We start from the raw sequence: 14,408 nt of genomic DNA, 5'->3' as shown, positions 1-14,408 counted from the left end.
TTATGCAAAGAAGGCCTTGACCCATTAATGCTTTTACCTTCCTGAGGATTTCTCTCCCCCTTCTTTCTTCCGTGAGAAACAGAATTGCTTTCACAGAGATAGCAACCAAACAAGGTGGAACAAAGTGAAGAAGGTCCTTTCCCCACCTTGTCATCTCTCACCCGCCCCACCTTACCCCAGTAAAGTACATGCCCTAGCAGCTGAAGGGTAAGCAACTGGAGATATGCTGCACTGGAAAAGCTCCACGACTGGAGATGGGCATATTCCCCTATCGCAGAGACACTGTCAATGTACGAGGGGAAAGCATGCCATGTCTGCACGTAAGAGACCTTGGAGACACAGAACATACTAAAAAAAATGCACTTGCTGCAGACTCTTCTTTCTGCTGGAAAAAAGAAAGACAGATATTCACTCCAGGGGTTGTTTCAGTTTTATGTCACACAGCATAGTTCTGGAGTAACACAGTGGCATATCCAATGTTTTGTGCCTTAGAGCTGGAACTAATGGGTTCTGGTTCTCAATCATGAAGGAGCACTTTCAATATTTGTCCTCATTTTCTAGACAAAGAAGATGATTTCAGTCTGAAGAGTTTGCTGGCAAGACCGTGTGAGTTTCTCATCCACCCAGGAAAGTTCTAAGTAAATAGGTTTTGGTGCTTCTCGCAGCTTTTGTAATAAAAATGCCTTAACATTGCACAGGACCTCTTTAAAGTAAGAACAAAGAGTTCCAGGCATGTGCAGTTATTTAAAAGCAATAGAACTATAAGAAAAAAACAGGGATGTTACCCCCTCTGTGCTCTGCTTAGACTGAGAGTATTACAGCTGCAGATGAAGGGTTTAGATGATGACAACATAGCAAGTTTGCAGGGAGTCTTAGCATAAGCTATCTTCCGTAGTCAAATCTCAGCTCTTCCTAGCACTTGTATCAGATGCTGCAAAGCCTGCCCAGGCTGTTCCTTCCACCTTTTAACTGTCTTGTCTGTTTAAAATAATGCATGCTAGCGAATGGACTGAAGAACTGTACTATTGAAGCCTCATTCTGCCAGAGGGTGAGCAGAATCCAGTGCACAAATTTTTATTTGAGTTTGTATATACAGTGGGTGATTTCAGACCAGAAAACTCCTACCAAGAGATCACCGGGCTGTGTTGGCACAAGTTCAGGTCTGCAAAGGGCTGGCAAACGGAAAGCACACTTGCTATGGTATTTTGTTTGCTCTAAGCATGGTTCACCCCTTACTACTTGCAGTCTGTCCTGAATTGAAAATGTATGATTAGTTTGTTCCAGGAAAGATGAGTCCAACACATTAAGGCTGAGATCTCAATCCAAACTCCAAACTTCTCCAAATGCAGATATGTTTCCATCTGGAATTTTGGTCCAAGACTTTCTCTTGCTTCTTATTGATGTTATTTGAGCAGAGTCCCTAAATGTCCCATCCTAAATCAGTACTTAATTATGCTAGGCTACACAAATCACAAGAGACAGTTCTTTCCCCAAAGCTCTCACAATCTAAATTAACAACTATGTTATTATTTTTCCCTGGGTCCAGTAGGCAGCATTAGGACAGAGACAGTTAAATAACTCACCTAAGTTTATACAGTCAACTTGTTGCACAGTTGGGTACTGAAGCCAGTTGCTTAACTTTGAGTTCAGTGCTTTAACGTATCCCTCGAAAGGAAAAGTGCAAGCCCAGATCTGACCATTCCCCTGGGTGGGAAGGCTTCTGGAGTATTTATTTTAAACAAAGACTTACTTTCCCTTCTTCCTGTCTAAAACAGAAAAAGGACCAAGACCTTATTCTTGAGCTTCAGGGTTCTGTTAATTGGCTCCCTAGTAAAATTACAGAGACTCAGCTGCCTGATAATGATTGTAAATGACAGATACTATCAAGTTTACCTTGTGATGTCCCTGGGGAGCTTGCAGTTAGTTTAGTCTGAACTCTGCGTCAGCTGTTTGGGTTCCTTTCTTCTCAGCATGTGGTATCTGGACTCAAGCTGCAGTCTTTCAAACCTAATTAGTGTTAGGGGAAAGAGGAAAAAAACCCCCTCTCTCCTGCTTCCCGCAACTGACTTTGTAACATAAGGGCGGGACCTGATTTATTGTACAAGTTCATGGGGAGTTTTCTGCTTGTTTTTTTGCTTTTTTAAATGCATATCAATCCAGTATCTTCAGTTGTGTTTGCAAGAAAAGTACATTTTAGAGTGCTGTATTCCTTGAACTGAGAAATTCAGCAGAGAATCTCTAAACTTGACACAGTAACCAAGTTTGTATATAACTAGGTCTGCTCTGTGCAGGACTTAGCAGAGGCTCAAGTTTTTGCCCTTTTCCTCACAGAGAGGCATTTTACTCCCATTCTGATGTTAGGGTTTAACAATGCAGTTTTCAGTGATAATCTCATGCCAATGTTTAGCCAAATTCAAAGTGCCCACTGCACCCCTAAGAAATAAGAATCAGAAACATTTATTATGGGGTCTTAATAATTTGTACAAGTCTTCTTTATTTGCAGGGCATTTCACAATCTCTCATAACTCTGGCATGAGGCTGTCTTTACTACCTGTTTTCTTGCTTGGTAACTGACTCTCCACCCCATGTCACAGGTCAGTTGTTGCAATGTTGAATGGAACAACACAGAACAGCAGATCCGTAGGCAACATCTTCAAATCACTGCGGGGACGAGCAATCACAAACCTGAAAAAGCACCAGTACATGAGATTCAGACTGCTTTGTGAGGTCTTGCTACTGAATGTCTAGGATAGCTAGCAAGCTGTAGATTTTTTTTTTGCAATGACTGATTGCATCTGCAGAATTCGTTGGAACAATCAGATGATGTACAGAGGGTCTAATTTTACCTATCTTTCTACCTAAGAATGGGATACATACTTTTTAAATGAAGCTAACTGGTCTCTGGAACAGCTGCTGAAAGATGTGTTAAATTCTTGATTGCTCAAAATCTTCAAATCAAGACTAAATGTCTGAGAGATCTGAAGCTGAAGCAATCACTAAAATCTTGAAATTTTAAGGATCACCAAGTAGAACAAGTTAGATGAGAAAGTTCTTTCTGCCTGTAAATTCTCTGAAATCCATGCCCTCAGCAGCATTACTAACTTCATGTTCCAGTAACTCTCTAATGAAGAAGGCTCACTTGATCAGAGTCCCCAGAATTAGTCAGAGAACAGTGTTCAGATCACACACCAGCTTGCCTCAGATGGCCCTACTTGCCTACAAGGATGTCTAAATTCAAGATGAAAGTAAGTAATTCAGGTTGACTACAACAATGTTTAACTTCAGAGTCAGGACTACTCTTTTGACTTACGGTATCATTTCAGATGAAGTGTACTTGCCTATTCTTGCATGGATTGGGCTCTTCCATCAGACGGTAGAGCCCAAAGCAGAGTATCCCAAACAAGTCTAAAGCTCTGCAGTAAATGTCTCTGAAGGAGTTCTCCTGCTATAAAAGAAGCAAAAACACTCTTATCCCAAAGGGACCAAAGTGTACAATTCAGCCTAATACTAAGTCAGGCATTTAGCCAAGTATCATCACTGGTATCATCACTGTTCGCTATTTCTAGTGCCATAACATTTGGGAGCTGCAGTCATAGGACCACGACCTTTATGTGTTTATCACTGGATAAAGAAAAAAAGGAAAGAAAACCAGTGCTCCCCAAAAGCTTAGAATCCAGTATTAAACAAGACTATTTGATGTCTTTAGCCTTTTCAAGCTGCATAGTGGATTCAGCTGAAGGAAGCTGAACTTCATGCAATCACAGTCAGCCTTTTGTTTCCACCTAGTGCTAGTGGTAGGGATGAAAACCTAGCCTATGAAGTACCACTCAGTGATATAACTCACTGTGACATCCGCTAACAATGTCTTGGAGAGTGGCAGGAGTGCCAGTTTGGATCTGGCTCGGGAGGCGCTGTGCATCATTTTGTTGGAACTTCTGCTCAGTATGCTGTCCTTTTCCAACAGTTTCTCCTCCAATGCTGGGCTTGTCCCACTTGTCACCAAAGTCTGCAGCAAAGCCAAAATGTGATGGTTGTAGTAGGTCTGGAAAGGAAGAGACATTGAAAATTCAAAGATGTAGTAGTATGCCCTGGTTCCTGAAAGAAAAGCAAAATTGTTCCAGTGAAAATCTGGAGAATACTATGAATGACTTTGGAGTTTTTTGTGCACTTAAAATAGTCCTTAATTATGCATAAAGTATTCTCACAATATTTATGGATCACCACCTATTTAGCCCATTTCAGTTTCAAAGAGCACTGAGAAGATCCCACCTATGCTCTTATAACAACATGCACCACACTGCAGCTGAATGGGAGATTTTCAAAGGCACAAATGGCAGTCAGCCATAGCTCCCTTTCATTTCGCAAATGACTTTTGCAGTGGAGGGGAGAAGGGGACAAAAAACCCGGGCAGCAGCTCTGATGTCACCTGAGCATAAGCACAGTGTGTGAAGTGGAGCTGATGAGGGCAACCGCCCTGTTCAGCTAGGGCACAGGAGCAGGAAGAAACTATATGGGTTTTGAAAGCCTCCCTCTGTGCCCCCGTCTCAGTCAGTATTTTTTTTTGAAAAAAATACTGTGGTTCAAATTCAGATTTGAGGGCAAAAAACCCCTCCAAAACCCACGGTCCTTTTTTCTGATCTAAAAGCACTCCCTCTGATTGCGGTACATCAAATAACTTAATTTCTGCCCTTTCTCTAAAAGCTCATTTCCCGTACAGAGCCACTTTGTGGAATCTGTCACCTGCATTCTCCTGAGAGAAGAAACTAAACAAGCTGCAGAGAAGGAATGGTGTTACTAAATCCAAGCTAAACTCAAATCCGCTTAAGAACATCTGACCATATTGTCGGGCAAAAGGGTATAATGCTGTTAGAGTAATTCTCAGGCTTTTAAAGTAAGGAGCTATAGTCCAGGGTTATCCAGGAGTGATACAGCTTTGGGGGAATCTGCACTTTACATATTTAACTGAAGCGTGCTGAGCTCTTTAACATATCATTGCTGTACTTTTTGACATCAAAAGGATTGTATTTCCATACTTGGATGAATTAATAGGATTTGCATGTCACCCTCATTCTGTACTTTCTTTGCTAAGTTACACTGCAGGAGTTTGAAAGGAGGAAAACAATTACGGAGGTGTGCATGTGTGTATGTACATGCACTCAGGAAAAACTCACTGCATTCAGAATGGGTCTCCACGCTGACTTTAAAGGAGCACTGTTTCTGTAATGCACCAGAAAGATACCACCTTCCTTGCCAGTTGTTGTTTGGCTACAGCTTGAGGTATGCACATTTCCAGGGATGCCCCTGCACAGGAAGGCTAGGCTAGAAACCTTCTCCTCCCATCACCAAGCAGTTGCCCAGGCCCACTGACTTCACGCTGCTACTAAGCTGGCCCTGTGTCGGTTAGGAACCTGCAGCTAAATCAGGAAGGGAATTGAGGGCTCATTACAGTTCTAGAGCCCTAATGACCATGCTCATTGAATTATTCTTTTCTGCCTAGGGAGACTCAAGAGTCAGGTTAGAGCAAGTGCCAGTCCTGCTTCAGGCTTCCAAGGGGTAACATTTCACTTTACAGACCATATGAAAGATGTCTTTGTACCATGCAGATTCTTCTGCTATTCTCCTTACAAACTAAAGGAGAACAACAATTCTCCTCTGAGTGTCTCAAGGAATTGCAACAGATATTCACGGTGATAGCAAATGGAGGTGATACTGGACTGCTGAACTCTTCCTCTTTCTTCTCACTCATACTTTTTTCCCCTGATATTGCAGTTGCTAAGCAGTATCATATTTCTCTCCTTCTTCCCTGTATTTACAGACTAACTGAATCCAACATAAGGTGCTCCTCTACTCTAAAGCAGAGCTGAGTGCTGAATACCTGGACAGACTTGGGGTCTTCCACCTGAGTGAAATTTTATCCTTTAAGACAGGTCATGCTCTGTCTCAAGCTACTTTTACACCTGACATTAGTGGTCATTAATTACTGTCTGAGTGATTGAGTATCAGTGAGTAGCAGCAATATAATACTTTCACTAACACAGAAGCCTTCTCAGAAAAGCATAACTGGACTTCACACACTTATTTTGCACTGCTTATCCTTTTGAGAGATTTGTTTTCTATTTATTCATTCTCTCTAAAACTGCCACCCAAGCACTATCCCCTTGGACCCAAACTGAGAGCAAGGTATATGGAACTTGACTGAGACATGGGGAATCAGGGTGAAGAGGAAGAAGGGGGCTTTCAGGAAAAGAGAAAGCCATTTTGAAAATGCCAGCTTATGAGCAGAACTGCTGTTTTGCAGCCAAATCCTAGCTTAACTTCACCAAACTGTCACTCACAGGTGTCACTGCAAGCAGTATCATTCACTTTTGACAGAAACTTAAAATGATTACGTCACCAAGATAGGACTGTTGTGTTCCCTCTGTTCTTGCATTTTTGGTGCAATGTACCCAATTGTCATGATGCAAATGTTTTTAAAGGGAAATTGCCATGAATTTACAGAGAATCAAAAAATGTTTTCATCTTAAAATCGGATGTGGTCTTCTAGATCAGCAGGAATTCATTTTATACCATTTCAGAAAATAAGCATTGAGAGATTCCCATTGAGTTCAATGGATTTTCTATCCAAACTTCCACTGAATTTCTGCCCAGGTGCCAGACTGACAGCTAAGAAGATGAGAAGAGTTAAATGTTCTATTTATCCCTATGTCTGCTCTAGTAAAATGGTGATAGTGCAGATTCCCTGTTCCCTAGCTCACCCATGCACCTCCAGCCAGACTTGTAAAAATCCGTTCTGCATGAACAGGAAAGAACTCAGAGTCCACATAATCTGCTCAGCCCTTGGCATCACTGCTGGAACTTCCAATATAAGGCCAACTTGTGCCAAATTTTGGCATCAGTGACTGTGGCCCCCTTAGAGGGACTGATTGTAACAACATGTTATCAAGAAGTAAATAAATCAGGCTGACTGTAAAAACTTTTTGTAGCATATCAGTATTTTGGAGCTGGGAAAGGGAGGAAGTTATCAAAACACTCTAAAAATTTCTCCAAATAATTCTATGTGCCTATCAACCACAGGGAGAGTGCATTCAGAGTCATGCCTTTTGGAGCTGATACTAATCTTTCAGTCTGTGGAACTCACTACCCCAAGAAATCACATGGGCCCACGGATTAGCAAATTGCTTACATAAGAATGGACATGTATAATTCTCAGGGCATAGAATAACTAATTAAATCACCAATTACTGCAAGGTTTCTTGTGCCCTTCTTTGAAGCACTTGGCACTGACCATTGTGATCTACCCTGGCTGGCAATCACTTTGTTACACTCCTCACAGGGAAGGGATGTCTCTGATGCCACTAATTATGACAGGAAACGATGCATCTACTTACAATAGACAAAAGAGAATTCAAGAAGCTATCTGAGAAGATATCTCCCATGCAGGCAGCAGTGGCGAAAAGCTGATCTTGGTCTGGAATCTCAGAACTGATGTTGAAAGCCTGATTAATGAACTGGGCATTTGGTGAAGACTCTATTGGAGAAGCAAGGAAGAAACAGGAAACATCTTAGAAACAGAGAGAAGCCATCTAGAATCAGAAATGAAGTGCAAAAATGTAGCTAGCCATTCTGTGTTCAGTACTAGCCACAGCATGCTGCATTTGTGAAGGAAAGAGGAACAAAATAAAAATATTCAGTGCTGCTGATCAACTGTGCAAAAGAAGCCAAAAGACACAGAATCAAAAAAAAAAAAAAAAAAAAAAAAAAAAAGGAGGGGGGATTAGCCTGATCTTTTCCCCTCAATTTCCTGATTTAACAGAAGTACAATCGCTATTTCTATTGGCTTAAATTGGAGTTAGAGAGTCCCTTTCACAGCTGTCCTACCGTTATAGAGATACATTAGAATCTTCACTAGCTTCTCAGCCTTATTCTTGCTGTCTGAGATAGTCTTGGAGAATTCTTTCTACTCTGAAAGTGATCCTTCTTTTACTTTCTTATCTATTTTCAGCGAATTGTCTGAGTACATCTAGGCAGAGGGCCCCTACTGGGCTACTGAATGTGCTAGGTATGTCCTGGCATTCTGGCACTGCCGGTAAGAATGCGGATGAATGACAGGAGCACAGCTGGAGACAGACAGGAGGAGTGAAAGGAATGGAGATCAAGAACCCATATTTTTCCATTAAAAAATAGAGAGAGAGAACAAGTAACTCTATGTGAGTAATGATTAATTTCTGTGATGTCCCCTAAGGCCAGGAGGCATTTGAGTGGATCATTTTTAAAGATGACTAAAGCTAGCCAAAATCACAATACTATTAATGCCTCCTGTTGTCTTGCAGTATCACTGTCATCCTTCAGCCATGTCTTCTCAATATAGATATTTTACCAACCCTGGATTTTAGGAGTTGGCTCTGCATCTGGTATTAATCAGTATGACTCCACTGACTAGTTTATAAAAGTCTGGGTATTAAAAGCATGGTCTCGCAGGCATAATAAGCGACCCAGTTTATTTCCCCACACCATTCTCTTTTTTCTTTCACATATTTGTGGAATTCTTATTTCTTCACAGATTACTTTGCTGTATCACTCCCAAATCTCTGGCCCTTTATGGCAAGGGTTTCTAGAATCCATTGTTTCAGAGGAATATGCATTTATAACATGCCTGTGAGCCTAGTGACCAACCCACAAGTTCAAAAGATGCGCAGCACATTGAACTGTTCTCAGCTTGGTAGATCTGGGCCTGCAAAAACCCAATGTGCAGCTTGGCATTTAACGGGCCTTGCATCAGCCTGATGTCAAGTGGTTGGCTTAGCACTTCTTTTTTTCCAGGGTTTCTCACCATTGGGCAGGGAGAAGCAGCACTATGTCAGATCATGATGACAATGCATAAACTCTCCTGCTCCCCAAGGCAATATACATATCCAACCCCTTTTAGAGGTATGCAGGCCCTCAGCTAATTCTACCAACTCTGTCTTTAATACATGTGCTGTTAGCTCAGTACATGCTGGGGGAAGGCACCACGTGTTAAGAGCCTGGGCTCGATTCATTACTTTGTCGAAGATTTGACATGACTAAAATCCAAGTCATGTCAACAGATTGCAGATGTTTTCCCCTCCACTGACACACCAAATCCTGGAGGGAAATCACATTGGTGCAATGCCTGTCTAAAGATATTAGCTTGACCACACAATATCTTCTTAGAGGAGCTGGGCCTCAGTAGCCAGCTCAAAACATTTCTGAAACTTTTTGACACAGGAGAAATAAAAGTCTAAACCACAGCACAACAGAGTATACAAACATCATTTCAGGAAATTCAAGAGTTCTGAAATGACTCTGGAGGAGGCATCATTATCTTATCATTATTATGCACTACTTCTCTTTCAGCAGCTCCTCAGACTTTCAGTCTGAGGAGCATACAGGACTCAACAGCCTGTTGAGGTGCTTCACTGCTTCTCGGACACAGTATTGCACTTCTCCCACATTGACGTACCAGCTCATACAAATAAAGTATTGCTAGTGCCTGCTAGAGACCGGGATTGGTCGATAGCCTTGGCTCAGTTACAAACCTGGGACGGTTTGGAAAGCAAAGACCTCTCCCTGAATTTGCTGAGCCCACATATTATTTATGAGCATTGCATCAAAAAGAAAAAAGAGAAAGACAGAAAAAAGCCTGAGTGAGTCGGGGCCAGTCATGATGCCTAGCAACATGCTATGCTAATTTGATGAGCGTGTTCTTGTGTCAGCACTCTAAACGGAGCTAAATATCCATGTCCCCAGGGACTGGCAGCCCAGCCACACCACTCTGGTGTGACACTGACCGCTATGTTACTAGTATACAGTTAATCAGTGCACATGTTCCTAATTAATGGATCTAGTTTGTCTTCATCCCCCGATGATTTCAAAGATAAAAAAACAGCCAAGTATGCCATGAAAGAGCTCTTTGGATTGCCTCAGTTACAAATGCAATCTAGAGAGGCTGAGCCTTGCGCAATGATGAGGACAGAGGTGTCTGGGGTCTAGAGTAAAATGCGTGCACTGCCTGTCCACTCTGGTGTGTGCATAGACCTGCCCGATTACTGGACCCCATGCATTCATGGCACAATGCCTTCAACTGCAGACTGTTTGGAATAGGCTCTGTCTTTTCACAGCCACTTCTGCAAATGGGGAGGAAGCCTGTAGCTACCACCATAATCCAGAGGAGGAGGAAGGAACCATTACAAGTATTTCAGAAAGAGAGGGTTGAAACACTGAAAATTAGGCCTTGATTCATCCCACTTCATTGTGGGATGAAAACTGGGCACGGAGTTATTCTCAGTGCTTTTTATAATCAATGGAGAGAGGAAGGCACTGCAAAAGGACAAGTTAGATTCAGGCAGGTGGGCAGAATTGCCTTCGGTGGTGTCTCTTTCTCCACTGAAAAAAAGGGGAAGCGAGGCAAACAGGCTTCTGATTTATTTACCTTAGTGAAGTGTCTTAGGATAGGCAGGATGAAATGTGGGCCGAGTGACTAGAACTCACATCTCCTAACATCCAGTCCAGCAGGAAGAAAAAAAGGCCATCATCTTTCTCCTAAATGGATGCTTCAGAGCTTGCTACACACTGAGACCTTTGTAACGCTTTGTTATATTTATTCTCCAGATAAACCATCCCGACTCTTTCAAAGCTAGTGAATTAACATGTAAGTCAAACCTTTTAATGTTCCCTGGACATATAGTGCTTGTCGCTTTCTGTCTGTGAATTCTAAAAAGGGCCTGGGGTAAATAAATAATGCAGCACGCATATTGCTTCTGTGAAATTTGTTCCCAAGAATAACTTACTCAGCTCTGTGGTGATGGGGATCCTTTTATAACATGGTTCTGATCGACTCCCCATTGCTCTCGTTCTGAAGACAGTCTCTGCAGAAACAGTCAGAAACAACATGAGAAGACAGGGAACTTGGTAGAAGCAGAAACAAAGAAAAAGAAAAAAGAACACAAGACACAATGGTTCAGACTGACAGATGCAGGAAATCTCTTACCTGTGCCTAAAAATAATGTCATTGTCATGCAAAAATCCCAAAGTAGTTCCTATATTTAGAAAGTTTCTTGCCTTGGTTTGCTTTTCCAAGGCTCACTTTATTCACTCAGAACTCCCAAGGATTAAAAAAGAAAATCTCTCCTGGGAGCTGCTTATTGACATCATAACTAAAATATAATTACCCTCTGTGGAGCAGCAGTGCGGGTTATAGCGTTGTTCGGCACAAAGCCCCCAGTAAGCCAATTTGCACTCAAAGGTTTTTGGGGGATGGGGTTGTGTTTTTTCCTTCTCCTTCAAGAAGGCTGTGCATAAATGGATGGGACGTGCTGCAGAACTGAAAGCAAAAGCAAATATCCTGATTTTTGAAAATCTGACACCCAAAAAGCCTTAAAAGAGAAAGTAAAAGTTCCTAGAAATATGTGTCCTGATTTCCCCCCAGTTCTCACCAGCTGGCTGACTTAGTGGGGAGCTACAAAAAAGTAAGGGAGGGAAGAATCAAGCCCATTTGAAGTCTGCTTTCTGTGTTTTGATTATACCCAATCCTTTCCCTTACTGCTATGTCTAAATTTTTCCGTTGCTATCCATTGCAAGAGTAAGTGAACACTGGTGATCAGATGAAGACCAGGACTGACCAATATGTGGACTCTAACAGGGTCATAGAGAGACCACTGTTCTAATCAACCATCCCTAAGGTTAGGTGATGGACTGCCAACAAACGCCTTAGAGATGTCAGGCATCATAGCCCTTCAGTACAGCAGAAAAAGCCCTTCCCAAGTATAGCACGGCATCTCTGAATACATGCAAGCGGCAGCAACTGAATGCCTGAAATGAATCATTGCCTTTATTGTACCTTTCTATGTACTGTAATGGCTGATCTGAATATATGTCTGATCATTGCCTGGATACCTTTTCCTTATGTCAATATTTTTGCTGCAAAACAGTACACAGCGCTGTACCTGAAATCTTACAAACTGGCAGGGTGCTATTACAAGAGATTACTTAATTGTAGATTACTACTGTACATTTGAATTTCACTAGCTTATTAAGCTGTCAGACTTAATTACCATTATATGTTTAGATTATGCCACAGATTATTTAGTTCAGTACCTAGGTTTGCCAACCTGTTTGCTTTGTGACATGACAGGGTGATAATTACAGCATTACTGGAAAACCTAAAATTTTCCATGGGAAAGACTAGAAGTGCTTGGCATCAGCACTGACCCTAGTAAACACTCACTCATTCCTGCAAGTGTAAGTAATGTTTACCTCTGTGTGGATCTGATTCTCTAAAAGAGCTGTTTAATTCTCTACCCTATGAGACAGGTAATGCACAGAATGGGCCTGGGCTGGTTTGGTGTGAAATGGTCACACTGAAATCTAAAACCACAGGAAAGACAATTGATTCGGGCTTTGTTACGATCTCCAAACTGAGACTATGCTTGCTGCAACATTTGCTAAAGCTCCTGAGCTGTTAAGGGAACACAGGGCCCTTCATCCAAATAATTATAAATGCACATTTTTCCCTATAGTTATGATGCAAAATGCTGTAGCTTTATCTACTGCACCAAAACTGGGGATGAGAAAGGATTTGGATTGGTAGCTGGATATCAAGCAAGTCACTGGCTGTCCTATCAGCAACGACAACTACAATGAGAAACATCAGACTTTGCCTTTTCTCTTTAAATCAGATGAATAGTTTCATAATCTAATTAGAAACTGATTTTAAGTTTGCACCTTATCCACTGCAGCTTTTTAACATCTTGCTGTAGTAAGTTCTCCAAACTACCCATAATCCACTCTCCCCTCCTGTTTTTCTATCTTTTCCTACCTTTCCTGCTAACTAATGCTCTTCCACTTTTGGCTGCTAAAATTAATCAGGGTCAAGTTGAGGATCTTCCTTGGACCGAGACTTTTGAATATAAATTTACCCTTCTCTCTCAAAAAACGAGGTTGTAAACCAGAGGACTGCTGTGTTTTTTGGGTCTCCCCTACATACATTAATAGCTGCCCAGTTGCTTTTCTGCACACCTCCTCCTGGATCTTTATTCTACAAATGGATAGGTTTTTCCTAAACTTGCTGTTTTTGCAACTCTGTTGCTGGAAGCACCCACTGTACATATACTACACTGACAGAAAATGTACATTTCACTTCTATTATTTCCTCTAATTAATTACTGCAAAAGATGGCACCAGCACCAAGTTCTGATGAGCACTAGCACAGCCTGACTACATTACTGTTATTTACTGCTCGTGTTATCTCCTAGCTCAGTTGACAGCCACTGAGTCTGGCAAATTTCTTGATACTCTTTGCCCTGTTGGTTTTTTTCTATGTTGTATTTGTCTTCAGTGCTCTTACATAACTTCAATAATGCCAGTGTCTCTGTCCGTACTCTTACTCCTTCTCCCCACACTGAAAGAAATAAATTCAGAGAATAGCCCTCCTTTCCCACTTTGTATCAGGCTCCCTCTTTTCCTTGAAAGCTTCCTCATTTGCTGACCCCGTGAACTGTTTCACCTGGAGGCCATTTAGTCCATTGGGACCACCTAAGATGAGCTGAGACCCTGCAAATATTCCCTAGCAGAGCTGCAGCACAGGATGAAATTTTTAACCCCTTCAGCACCTGTTTGGTGCTGGTAAAGAAAGAAAGGTCAGTGTTTTCCCTGTCTTTCAAAGACACTCACGTGCCTAACTAAACAAATAGGTGTCCAATTACGTTTCAAGATCAGTGTGTTGGGCCCAACCTTCTTGGAAGCATTTATGAATGCCAGGGACTGCATCTTAAGGTACCTAACTGCCTTTTAGAATCTGGTCTTACACTGCACAGACATCAATAAAACAGCCCTTAGGAACAGGAGCAGCTGACTGAGGAAGGCAAGGAATTGCTGTTGTATCTGTAAGGCTATGAAAAGGCAACAGCCATTAAAAAAGGGACTTGTACACAGTCTTTTTTATGTTGCCTGCTTTTAGACACAGCAGCATATTATCAGTCACAATTTTGTCTTCTCAGAGATGAATTCCTGTAAAATAATAATGGGAGTAGGGAGGGAGTATACAGACGGGAACAGTGGGAGTGGGGACATGCAGGTTCTGCTCCCACTCCTGGCACCTTGATCCAAAACCTGGTGTAACAATCTGCGAGTAATTTACTATCCTATAGGGGCACAGGTCTGTAATGTGTCTGGAGACTTTCAGGGGCAAAGCGCTATAGGAGTGTAAAACACAGCCCTAGTCTTGCAATTGAATCAGCAGGAGAGGCTGGTACAAGAATCCCAACCCAAGATTCTGGGTCTATAATTATAAATAATTACAGCAGCAAAGAAGAACATGGGCTGGGTATTTTAACAACACATCTAATGAACCTACAAGGAAAGAGAGCTAATTTTTACACAGAGGGTGAATC

The 14,408-nt window shown here is 41.8% G+C and overlaps 1 protein-coding gene across 1 annotated transcript in view; it reads right to left on the bottom strand.

Annotated features, from left to right (window-relative positions):
• Nucleotides 1-2,396: 2,396 nt before the first annotated feature.
• Nucleotides 2,397-14,408, bottom strand: part of KCNU1 (potassium calcium-activated channel subfamily U member 1) — a 51,456-nt gene continuing 39,444 nt past the window's right edge. Inside the window, exons 23-27 of the mRNA XM_064497691.1 lie at nucleotides 10,809-10,886; nucleotides 7,389-7,528; nucleotides 3,845-4,042; nucleotides 3,339-3,442; nucleotides 2,397-2,685 (exon numbers count right to left, since the gene is read on the bottom strand). Of these exons, the coding sequence (XP_064353761.1) occupies nucleotides 2,589-2,685; nucleotides 3,339-3,442; nucleotides 3,845-4,042; nucleotides 7,389-7,528; nucleotides 10,809-10,886 (617 nt within the window). The 3' untranslated portion in view covers nucleotides 2,397-2,588. The remainder of the gene's footprint in view (nucleotides 2,686-3,338; nucleotides 3,443-3,844; nucleotides 4,043-7,388; nucleotides 7,529-10,808; nucleotides 10,887-14,408) is intronic.

Source organism: Dromaius novaehollandiae, chromosome 26, assembly GCF_036370855.1.
Source record: "Dromaius novaehollandiae isolate bDroNov1 chromosome 26, bDroNov1.hap1, whole genome shotgun sequence".
Lineage (NCBI taxonomy): Eukaryota > Metazoa > Chordata > Aves > Casuariiformes > Dromaiidae > Dromaius > Dromaius novaehollandiae.
The sequence above is the reverse complement of the archived record's forward strand: the minus strand, read 5'-3'. Positions and strand labels throughout refer to the sequence as shown.